Below are 12,312 nucleotides of genomic sequence, written 5' to 3' on the forward strand. Positions count from 1 at the left end.
TTCAAAAGACCCAAAGGATGGTATATAAACCCTAGGATATTTGAGAAGCACGGCTTGGACTTCAGCAGTCAACATCAGAAACTCCTGTTAAGCAGTCCAGGATGGCAGAGCTAGGAGTGTTTGCTGCCAGGCGGCACGACGATTCAACGAGAGATTCAGGTTTCGCCTACACCAACAGCAATAACACCAAAGGTACGTTACATCTTGTTCAGTGTAGTGCCTGAGGGTGACATCATTTGGTAGAACTATTGAAAGAGCTTAATTCTGTATATTCCCCCAAAAGATTGGAGTTATTATAGATTTACAGAGAGTAATGGTGTCCTTTTTAAATTAAATTGATGTTGCTGAAGGTCTTTTGTTGCAGTGTAGTTCTCTCATACGTTATTTCACAAACCGCAGACATACAATTTGTAACTGGCATTAGCAGTACGCACAATGATACAACCAATACATTGAATCATTTGTGTCAGGGTAGTGTTTTTCTTGGTCATAACTTTTGATGCCGACATTCTGTTCAAAATGTTTGTTTACTGTCTTCATATGACCAGTGGTGGAAAAAGTACCCAATTGTCATACTTAAGTAAAAGTAAAGATATCTCAATTAAAAATGACTAAAGTAAAAGTGAAAGTCACCCAGTAAAATTCTACTTGAGTAAAAGTCTAAAAGTATTTGGTTTTAAATCTACTTAAGTATCAAAAGTAAATGTAATTGCTAAAATATACTTAAGTCTAAAAAGTAAAAGTATGGATCAATTATATTAAAACAAAACAGACAGCACGATTTTCTTGTTTTCAACATAGTCAGGGGCACACTCCAACACTCCCCTATAATTTACAAACTAAGCATTTGTGTTTAGTGTGTCCGCCAGATCAGAGGCAGTAGGGATGACCGGGGATGTTCTCTTGATAAGCGTGTGAATATGACAATTTTTCTGTCCTGCTAAGCATTCAAAATATAACGAGTACTTTTGGGTGTCAGGGAAAATGTATGAAGTAAAAAGTATATTATTTTCTTTGGGAATGTAGTGGAGTGAAAGTAAAAGTTGTACAGATAAAAGTACAGATACCCCAAAAAACAACTTAAGTAGTACTTTAAAGTATTTTTACTTAAGTACTTTACACCACTGCATATGACTATATCAATAAGTCAGGAATTTATATTACATTTTTATCTCTTCTTCTTTTGCAGTGTCACGTTCTGACCATAGTTCTTTTGTGTTTTCTTTGTTTTAGTGTTGGTCAGGACGTGAGCTGAGTGGGCATTCTATGTTGTGTGTCTAGTTTTCCCTTTTCTATGTTTGGCCTGATATGGTTCTCAATCGGAGGCAGGTGTTAGTCATTGTCTCTGATTGGGAACCATATTTAGGTAGCCTGTTTTGTTTTGGGTTTTGTGGGTGGCTGTCTTCTGTCTTCGTGTGTCTGCACAAGACAGAACTGTTTTGGTTTTTGCCACATTTGTTGTTTTGTATTTTGTGGTGTTCACGTTTATTGTCTTTATTAAACATGATGAACACTAACCACGCTGTGCTTTGGGCCTCTCTTCCTCCATATGACGAACGTTACATGCAGATCCTTTTGAGGGCCCCAACTACCACATTGCTCCAAGATGGGTGTACAATCTCTCAACACTTTGGATGATCTTTGTGGTCATTGCCTCAGTCTTCACCAATGGCCTGGTACTGGTGGCCACTGCAAAATTCAAGAAGCTCCAACACCCTCTGAACTGGATCTTGGTCAACCTTGCTATTGCTGACATTGGAGAAACACTTTTGGCAAGCACCATCAGCGTTTGCAACCAGATTTTTGGCTACTTCATTCTGGGACATCCAATGTGTGTCTTTGAGGGATACACTGTGTCTGTGTGTGGTAAGATACTCCTCAGTTTTACAAAGATTTGAATTGTATTTATTGTACCAGTAATATGTGTAAATTGTAGATTAATGTATAGAGAAATTGATCGACACAAAGTGCTCCCTATAGCCATTTCCTTGGTGCATGTTCTTACGGTGCTGTGTTTTCACATAGAATTAGAGTGTCTAACTTTCAGCACAACTGTTACCCTGCACAGGTATTGCTGCTCTGTGGTCCCTGGCTGTTATCTCTTGGGAGAGATGGGTGGTGGTGTGCAAGCCCTTTGGAAGTGTCAAGTTTGATGCCAAATGGGCCATGGGAGGCATTATCTTCTCCTGGGTCTGGGCTGCTTTCTGGTGTGCCCCCCCCATCTTTGGCTGGAGCAGGTGGGATTTTTGTCTCTTATTTCACTGATGTGTGAAACTCCATTGTTCAAAATCTGTCTCCCTCCACCAGGTACTGGCCTCACGGCCTGAAGACTTCCTGCGGACCTGATGTGTTCGGAGGCAATGAGGATCCTGGAGTCAAGTCCTACATGATTACTCTCATGATTACATGCTGCTTCTTCCCACTGTTCGTGATCATCTTCTGCTACGTTTTTGTGTGGCTAGCCATTCGTGCTGTAAGTGATATTTTAAATATACTATACTGTAGCAAGCAACTATGTTAAATACACTAATGGTCAAGTGTACCTTTTGAAAAGGCATATTAAAGGGTTAAATCTAACCATTTGATATTCCTTCTGAATGACCACAGGTTGCTGCGCAGCAGAAAGACTCTGAGTCAACACAGAAGGCCGAGAAGGAAGTGTCCAGGATGGTTGTTGTCATGATTATAGCTTTCTGTGTATGCTGGGGACCTTATACCTGCTTTGCCTGCTTTTCTGCGGCTAACCCTGGGTATGCTTTCCACCCTCTGGCTGCTGCACTGCCTGCCTACTTTGCCAAGAGCGCCACCATCTACAATCCAGTTATATATGTCTTCATGAACAAACAGGTAAGTGTGTTAGTCTGATAGCTACATGAACACTGAACAAAAATAGGCCCTAATATCTTGATTTCACATGCCTGGGAATACAGATATGCATCTGTTGGACACAGATACCTTAAAAAAATGCAGGAGCGTGGATCAGAAAACCAGTCAGTATCTGGTGTCCACCATTTGCGTCATGCAACGCAACATGTCTCCTTCGCATAGAGTTGATCGGGTTGTTGATTGTGGCCTGTGGAATGTTGTACCACTCATCTTCAATGGCTTTGCGAAGTTACTGGATATTGTACATGTCAACAGGCACGCAGATAAACTTCCCTGAGGTTTCTGACAGTTTGTGCAGAAATTCTTTGGTTGTGCAAACCCACAGTTTCATCAGCTGTCGAGGTGGGTGTTCTCAGATGACCCTGCAGGTGAAGAAGCTGGATGTGGAGGTCTTGGGCTGGCGTGGTTACATGAGGTCTGCGGTTGTGAGGCCAGTTGGACATACTGCCAAATTCTCTAAAAGGAGGTGGCTTATGGTAGAGAAATGAACATTACATTCTCTGGCAACAGCTCTGTTGGACATTCCTGCAGTCAGAATGACAATTGCATGCTCCTTCAAAACTTGAGATATCTGTGGCATTGTGTTGTGTGAAAACTGCACATTTTAGTGGCCTTTTATTGTCTCCAGCACAAGGTGCACCTGTGTAATCATAATGCTGTTTAATCAGCTTCCAGATATGCCACACCTGTCAGGTGGCTGGATAATCTTAGCAAAGGGTGAAATGCTCAGTAACAGATGTAAACACATTTCTGCACAAAATGTAACAGAAATAAGCTTTTGTAGATATCGACAACATTTCTGGGATCTTTTATTTCAGAAACATGGGACCAACACTTTACATGTTACTTTTACATTTGGGTTAAGTATATTTTGACCCATCAATAATAAAGTGGTTAACAAAGGAATTACAGTATGTCTACCTAAATGTAGACGTACTGTACATTTTGAAGCTCTTTCCTCATGTTCCATTCTTATTCTTTCTCCACAGTTCCGTTCTTGCATCATGCAGCTCTTTGGCAAGGAGGAAGATGATGGCTCTGAAGTGTCTACATCAAAAACAGAGGTTTCCACTGTGGCACCTGCATAAACCCCAGACAATGGCATACCTCTTGGAAACAAATCGTTCTATGGAGATTTTCAGAATGGGACTTTTCAAATGTACAGTACATCCTCTTGTGTTTCTTAAAGAAATCATTTCCCACAACTTTTCAGGAGATTATTAAGCTTTACCTCATACAGGTGCAATGTTTGTAAAATCATTATCCACAAAAACTAAATTGCTATGAACCACCCGTTGGAGCTTTTTTAATCCATGGTCTTTGATTAAACAAGCAGAATTGTGTGGTAATTAATATGCATACTATAGTTATTTGGTACATTATGGGAATATGTATATACTACTATCAATGTCTGTTCAAGTGGCAATAAAATGTTAGCGTCTTGGAAGGCATTCCCTTCACTCTGCAGTTGCTAAAATAGACAGCATCACAGCTAAGGAAAACTGAAATGAACTGCCAATGGAAATCTGATAACTCAAAATGATGTGAACAATGTATGGTTTGAAAACCCCTTAAAGTAATTTATGAGGTAAACATGTTCTAATCCTCTTGCAAAAAAAATATATATATAGTATTAAGAGAATTGTGTATACAATGTTTTTTTCTGATTGAAATAAATGTCATGCATGCAGCAAATGAAAATACCCTCTGGTCTCACTTTCAATTTTTATACACTGTTCATTCAATTTTTATTCACTGATGCCTGTTATCAATGATTGTTTAAAGACCAAACTCACATGACACACCCAATATGAACTGTCTGGTAAAGCGGATAGGATAGAGATTATCTCACAAATCAGGCTAAAGGCCGAAGTGATCCACTTTCTTCATTATTGTTTTGTATTTACATGAGGAAAAGAGAACAGAATGAAGTAAATTAAATCAATGTCTGATTATCCCCTCAAAGAATACTTCCCTGTTTACTTTGTTATAGTAAAAACATTCATATTGTCAAAATGTGTTTTCTTTTACAAGTAACAAGAACAATTGTTAAGTCAACTATTTACTCTAAGCAAGAAGAGGATAAGGAATTTCACCTGAATGCTGAATTACGTGACACCAAAAGCACTTCTTATCCAAGAAGGATTAACCTTAAATTCAAACCTTGGCTTCAGTTCGACTGGCCGGCATAACTGAAGTTCTTTTTGGTGTGTGTGTGTTAGATCTTAATCTCGATGACGACATGGCTGGTATAAAACCCCACAGATTGGGGTACACCATCTTGTTGGTTGCTAACACCACAACAGGTGATCAGCAAGACAAGACAACAGAAGCCAACCACAAGAACAGAGAAAAAGCGACCAACAGGTAAAGGCAAAAACATACCTATGGCAACAAACTGGCAAGGTAAAAATTTTAGAACAATTCGATGACTGAAATGGAAATAATATGTTGTCTTTATTTGTATATTCTTCAGATACTTTCTCAGAAATGGCAGAAAGCTGGGGAAGTGCTGCTTATGCAGCCAGGCGACAAAACCAAGAAACAACGAGAGAATCTTCCTTTACCTTCACCAACAGCAATAACACCAAAGGTGAGAGAGCAACTACATCTGCCTTGATTGAAACTTCCAATTCATATATTTTATTTTATTTAAATCATGAGGTTATGTTAACTATATTTAGTAATATTTTTATGGAAGTTATATACAACATAGATGGTATAAGTAAAATTGCACTTTATACGTATAATTTATGTAATTTGCATTACTTTTGCATTTTAAATGATAATCTAAAAAGCATGTAGATCATCTAACCAGGCACCTGCACCTGTCATTTTCTCCTTCTTAGAAAAATACTTTTGTCTGTTTTATCTCAGATCCCTTTGAGGGCCCCAACTACCACATTGCTCCAAGATGGGTGTACAATCTCTCAACACTTTGGATGATCATAGTGGTCATCCTCTCAGTCTTCACCAATGGCCTGGTACTGGTGGCCACTGCAAAATTCAAGAAGCTCCAACACCCTCTGAACTGGATCTTGGTCAACCTTGCTATTGCTGACATTGGAGAAACACTTTTGGCTAGCACCATCAGCGTTTGCAACCAGTTTTTTGGCTACTTCATTCTGGGACATCCAATGTGTGTCTTTGAGGGATACACAGTCTCCACTTGCGGTAAGATGCAGTTTTACATGGACTATAATATTATCTAATATTTAACAAGAAAATTATAAATTGCTACATGGTGCTGAGAAAGAGTAATTGTCAGATGCTAGAACCCCGTAGCATAGTGGCAGTAATCAGAATTTCTCTTTTGTCTAATTTACAGTATATGTATATATTATGCAGGTATTGCTGCTCTGTGGTCCCTGGCTGTTATCTCTTGGGAGAGATGGGTGGTGGTGTGCAAGCCCTTTGGAAGTGTCAAGTTTGATGCCAAATGGGCCATGGGAGGCATTATCTTCTCCTGGGTCTGGGCTGCTTTCTGGTGTGCCCCCCCCATCTTTGGCTGGAGCAGGTGTGGATTTCTATTCTTCTTTTACTGAGAATTCAAGTTCAAAAGATTCAATTATTTAACACATTTCTTTATCTCTCTCCCTCCACCAGGTACTGGCCTCATGGCCTGAAGACTTCCTGCGGACCTGATGTGTTCGGAGGCAATGAGGATCCTGGAGTCAAGTCCTACATGATTACTCTCATGATTACATGCTGCTTCTTCCCCCTGTTCGTGATCATCTTCTGCTACATTTTCGTGTGGCTAGCCATTCGTGCTGTAAGTGATATTTTAAATATACTATACTGTAGCAAGCAACTATGTTGTTAAAAACAGTAATGGTCAAGTGTACCTTTTGAAAAGGCATATTAAAAGGGTTAAATCTAACCATTTGATATTCCTTCTGAATGACCACAGGTTGCTGCGCAGCAGAAAGACTCTGAGTCAACACAGAAGGCCGAGAAGGAAGTGTCCAGGATGGTTGTTGTCATGATTATAGCTTACTGTGTATGCTGGGGACCTTATACCTGCTTTGCCTGCTTTGCTGCGGCTAACCCTGGGTATGCTTTCCACCCTCTGGCTGCCGCAATTCCTGCCTACTTTGCCAAGAGCGCGACCATCTACAATCCAGTTATATATGTCTTCATGAACAAACAGGTAAGTCTTAACAGGATTCTCAGACACTGTTTTTTTTATCTTACTGATTTCATATAACAAAGCTCTAACAATACTAATTTGTCTAAATGTTTCACAATTGCCTTTCTTGTGAAGTACATTTTTTTTATTTTAAAAAGCATCAGCTGACAATGTTTTCGCTCAATTTCGAGATAGACATATCATTTGAAGGTCTTATGTTTAATTATTCCTCTCTCTCCAGTTCCGTACTTGCATCATGCAGCTCTTTGGAAAGGCAGAAGATGATGGCACTGAAGTGTCTACATCAAAAACAGAGGTTTCCTCTGTGGCACCTGCATAAACCCCAGACAACATTGTACCTCTTGGAAACAAATCGTGAACGTTCTGAGGAGATTTTCCAAATGGGACTTTTCAAATGTACAGTACATCCTCTTGTTTTTCTTTAACAAATATTCTCCCACAACTTTTCAGGAGATTATTAAGCTTTACCTCATACAGGTGCAATGTGTGTAAAAATGTTAACCACAAAACTAAATTGCTATGAACCACCCCTTGGAGCTTTTGTAATCCATGGTCTTCGATTAAACAAGCAGAGAGTTGTGTGGTAATTGATATGCATATTATAGCTATTTGAGTGGTACATTATGGGAATATGTATATACTACTACTATCAATGTCTGTCCAAGTGGCAAGAAAAAGTTGGCGTCTTGTAAGGCATTCCCTTCACTCTGCAGTGGCTAAACTAGACAGCATCCCAGCTAAGGAAAACTGAAATTAACTGCCAATGGAAATCTGATCATCTCAAAATGATGTGAACAATGTATGGTTTGAAAACCCCTTACTTTTAAAGTAACTTATGAGGTAAACATTTTGTATCCCTCTTGCAAATAAAAAAAGAAAAAAATAATACTAGTAAATAGATAACTGTGTATACAATGTATTTAACAATGTTTTTTTCTGATTAAAATACATTTCATGCATGCAGCAAAATGAAAATACCCTCTGGTCTCACTTTCTATGTTCATACACTGTTCATTCAATGTTTATTCACTGCACCTGTTATCAATGATTGTTTAAAGACCAAACTCACATGCCACACCCAAAATGAACTGTCTGGTAAAGCGGATAGGATAGAGGTTATCTCCTCAATCAGCCTAAAGGATCGAAGTGATCCACTTTCCTCATGATTGGTTTGTATTTACATGATGTGTAATGCGTGTATATGGGAGGCGAAGTCAAGTGCAGGAGAGCGGAGTATAATAAACAGGCGCACTTTAATACCGGTTACCAAATGACAGCACAGAACGAACACAAGTGCCAAAAACACGGTCTAAAACAAAAGCCTGACAATCATCCACGTAACAAATAACAATCACTCACAAATACAACATGGGGAACAGAGGGTTAAATAATAAACAAGTGATTGGTGAGTGAAGCCAGGTGTAATAAGACAAAGACAGAACAAATGGAAAATGAAAAGTGGATCGGTGGTGGCTAGAAAGCCGGTGATGTCGACCGCCGAACGTCGCCCGCCGTACGTCGCCCGAACAAGGAGAGGGACTGACTTCGGCGGAAGTCGTGACAGTACCCCCCCTTTGACGCGCGGCTCCAGCAGCGCGCCGACACCGACCTCGGGGACGACCCGGAGGACGAGGCGCAGGGCGATCCCAATGGAGACGGTGGAAATCCCGCAGCAACGAAGGGTCCAGGACGTCCTCCACCGGCACCCAGCATCTCTCCCCCGGACCGTACCCCTCCCACTCCACGAGGTACTGAAGGCCCCTCGCCCGACGCCTCGAGTCCAGGATGGCTCGAACAGCATACGCCGGGGCCCCCTGGAAGTCCAGAGGGGGCGGAGGAACCTCCCGCACCTCAGCTTCCTGGAGTGGACCAGCCACCACCGGCCTGAGAAGAGACACATGGAACGAGGGATTCATGCGAAAATCTGGGGGGAAGCTGTAATCTATAGCATACCTCGTTCAGTCTCCTCAGGACTTTAAATGGCCCCACAAACCGCGGACCCAGCTTCCGGCAGGGCAGGCGGAGGGGCAGGTTCTGGGTCGAGAGCCAGACCCTGTCCTCCGGTGCGAACACCGGGCCTTGCTGCGGTGACGGTCGGCGCCCGCTTTTTGCCACCTCACAGCCCGTTGTAGGTGTACATGGGCGGCCCAGGTCTCCTCCGAGCGCTTGAACCATTCGTCCGCACTTCCTTTACCGTGGTGGGAGTCGGCCAATTACGCACGGCTGAAATGCGGTCACTCTTCATCTCCACCCCTGACGTGGAAATGCGGTATCCTAAGAAGGAGACAGACTGTTAGAAGAACAGACATTTCTCAGCCTTGATATACAGATCATGTTCCAACAGTCGACCAAGCACCCTGCGCACCAGGGACACATGCTCGGCGCGTGTAGCAGAGTATATCAGAATGTCGTCGATATACACGACTACACCCTGCCCGTGCAGGTCCCGGAAAATCTCGTCAACAAAGGCCTGGAAGACTGATGGAGCATTTATCAACCCGTACGGCATGACTAAATGTTAGTGGTGGCTGTTTAACAGTCTGATGGCCTTGAGATAGAAGCTGTTTTTCAGTCTCTCGGTCCCTGCTTTGATGCACCTGTACTGACCTCGCCTTCTAGATGATAGCGGGGTGAACAGGCAGTGGCTCGGGTGGTTGTTGTCCTTGATGATCTTTATGGCCTTCCTGTGACATCGGGTGGTGTAGGTGTCCTGGAGGGCAGGTAGTTTGCCCCCGGTGATGCGTTGTGCAGACCTCACTACCCTCTGGAGAGCCTTACGGTTGTGGGCGGAGCAGTTGCTGTACCAGGCGGTGATACAGCCCGACAGGATGCTCTCGATTGTGCATCTGTAGAAGTTTGTGACTGCTTTTGGTGACAAGCCGAATTTCTTCAGCCTCCTGAGATTGAAGATGCGCTGCTGCGCCTTCTTCACAACACTGTCTGTGTGGGTGGACCAATTCAGTTTGTCCGTGATGTGTACGCCGAGGAACTTAAAAATTACTACCCGCTCCACTACTGTCCCGTCGATGTGGATAGGGGGGTGCTCCCTCTGCTGTTTCCTGAAGTCCACAATCATCTCCTTTGTTTTGTTGACGTTGAGTGTGAGGTTATTTTCCTGACACCACACTCCGAGGGCCCTCACCTCCTCCCTGTAGGCCGTCCCGTCGTTGTTGGTAATCAAGCCTACCACTGTAGTGTCGTCCGCAAACTTGATGATTGAGTTGGAGGCGTGCATGGCCACGCAGTCGTGGGTGAACAGGGAGTACAGGAGAGGGCTCAGAACGCACCCTTGTGAGGCCCCAGTGTTGAGGATCAGTGGTGTGGAGATGTTGTTACCTACCCTCACCACCTGGGGGCGGCCCGTCAGGAAGTCCAGTACCCAGTTGCACAGGGCGGGGTCGAGACCCAGGGTCTCGAGCTTGATGACGAGTTTGGAGGCTACTATGGTGTTAAATGCTGAGCTGTAGTCGATGAACAGCATTCTCACATAGGTATTCCTCTTGTCCAGATGGGTTAGGGCAGTGTGCAGTGTGGTTGCGATTGCGTAGTCTGGGAACCTATTGGATCGGTAAGCAAATTGGAGTGGGTCTAGGGTGTCAGGTAGGGTGGAGGTGATATGGTCCTTGACTAGTCTCTCAAAGCACTTCATGATGACGGAAGTGAGTGCTACAGGGCGGTAGTCGTTTAGCTCAGTTACCTTAGCTTTCTTGGGAACAGGAACAATGGTTGCCCTCTTGAAGCATGTGGGAACAGCAGACTGGGATAAGGATTGATTGAATATGTCCTTAAACACACCAGCCAGCTGGTCTGCGCATGCTCTGAGGACGCGGCTGGGAATGCCGTCTGGGCCTGCAGCCTTGCGAGGGTTAACACATTTAAATGTTTTACTCACCTCGGCTGCAGTGAAGGAGAGCCCGCAGGTTTTGGTAGCGGGCCGTGTCAGTGGCACTGTATTGTCCTCAAAGCGAGCAAAATAAATATTTTGTCTGTCTGGGAGCAAGACATCCTGGTCCTCGACAGGGCTGGTTTTCTTTTTGTAATCTGTGATTGACTGTAGACCCTGCCACATACCTCTTGTGTCTGAGCTGTTGAATTGTGACTATACTTTGTCTCTATACTGGCACTTAGCTTGTTTGATTGCCTTGCGGAGGGAATAGCTACACTGTTTGTATTCGGTCATGTTTCCGGTCACCTTGCCCTGGTTAAAAGCAGTGGTTCGCGCTTTCAGATTCGTGCGAATGCTGCCATCAATCCACGGTTTCTGGTTTGGGAATGTTTTAATCTTTGCTGTGGGTATTACGTCGCTGATGCACTTTCTAATGAACTCGCTCACCGAATCAGTGTATTCGTCAATGATGTTGTTGTACGCAATGCGGAACATATCCCAATCCACGTGATCGAAGCAGTCTTGAAGCGTGGAATCAGATTGGTCGGACCAGCGTTGAACAGACCTGAGCGCGGGAACTTCTTGTTTTATTTTCTGTTTCTAGGCTGGAAGCAACTAGCGCCTTATGCTGGGAATGCGGGGAAAACTCAGGAAATGAAATAAACACATACATGTGAGCAACAGGGGGCTCTGGGTGAGCCTGGTGCCGACTCACCTGGGGTGACACGATAGTGCTCTACCTCTACCCCCCCCCCCCCCCCCCCCCCCCCCCCCCCCCCCCAGCACCGACCAGCAGTGTGCCCTCTGCGGCCACAGATGGTGCAGGGAATGGCACCTCCTCCGGTCGCCCTAAGTGCAGAACCTCCCAGCTCCATGGGCGTCGGAGCGGTGGTGCTGGGGGATGGAACTGACAGGTTCCGATCCGGACATCCGCGGGCAGTCAGCAGGTTGTCCAGCCGGATTGACAGGTCCACCAGCTGGTCCAATGTGAGGGTGGTGTCTCGGCAGGCCAACTCCCGACGGACGTCCTCGCGCAGACTTCACCTGTAGTGATCGATCAGGGCCCTGTCGTTCCATCCCGCGCTGGCGGCCAGGGTCCGGAAGTCCAAGGCGAAATCCTGCGCGCTCCTCGTCCCCTTCCTCAGGTGGAACAGACGTTCACCCTCCGCTCGACCTTTAGGCGGGTGGTCGAACACTGCCCGAAACGGCGGGCGAACTCTGCATAATGGTCCAACGCCGCGTCTCCCTTACTCCATACGGAGTTGGCCCACTCCAGGGCTTTGCCTGAGAGGCAGGAGACGAGGGCGGACACACTCTCACGCCCCGAAGGAGCCGGGTGGACGGTCGCCAGGTAGAGCTCCAGCTGTAGTAGAAACCCCTGGCATCCGTC

General features: G+C 44.5%; 2 protein-coding genes across 2 annotated transcripts; both read left to right on the forward strand.

Annotated features, from left to right (window-relative positions):
- The first annotated feature begins 1,404 nt into the window (after window positions 1–1,404).
- On the forward strand, window positions 1,405–4,581 carry LOC129851101 (red-sensitive opsin-2). The gene is made up of 5 exons (XM_055917347.1): window positions 1,405–1,866; window positions 2,069–2,237; window positions 2,308–2,473; window positions 2,608–2,847; window positions 3,876–4,581. Exons 1-5 carry the CDS (start codon window positions 1,635–1,637, stop codon window positions 3,972–3,974), a joined length of 906 nt encoding a protein of 301 aa, XP_055773322.1. The 5' UTR covers window positions 1,405–1,634; the 3' UTR covers window positions 3,975–4,581.
- A 779-nt stretch (window positions 4,582–5,360) lies between these two features.
- LOC129851100 (red-sensitive opsin) lies at window positions 5,361–7,431 on the forward strand. The gene is made up of 6 exons (XM_055917345.1): window positions 5,361–5,479; window positions 5,764–6,060; window positions 6,235–6,403; window positions 6,493–6,658; window positions 6,797–7,036; window positions 7,257–7,431. The coding sequence occupies exons 1-6, from the start codon at window positions 5,377–5,379 to the stop codon at window positions 7,353–7,355; spliced, it is 1,074 nt and encodes a 357-aa protein (XP_055773320.1). The 5' UTR covers window positions 5,361–5,376; the 3' UTR covers window positions 7,356–7,431.
- Window positions 7,432–12,312: the final 4,881 nt, after the last annotated feature.

This window comes from Salvelinus fontinalis, chromosome 3 (assembly GCF_029448725.1).
Source record: "Salvelinus fontinalis isolate EN_2023a chromosome 3, ASM2944872v1, whole genome shotgun sequence".
NCBI lineage: Eukaryota > Metazoa > Chordata > Actinopteri > Salmoniformes > Salmonidae > Salvelinus > Salvelinus fontinalis.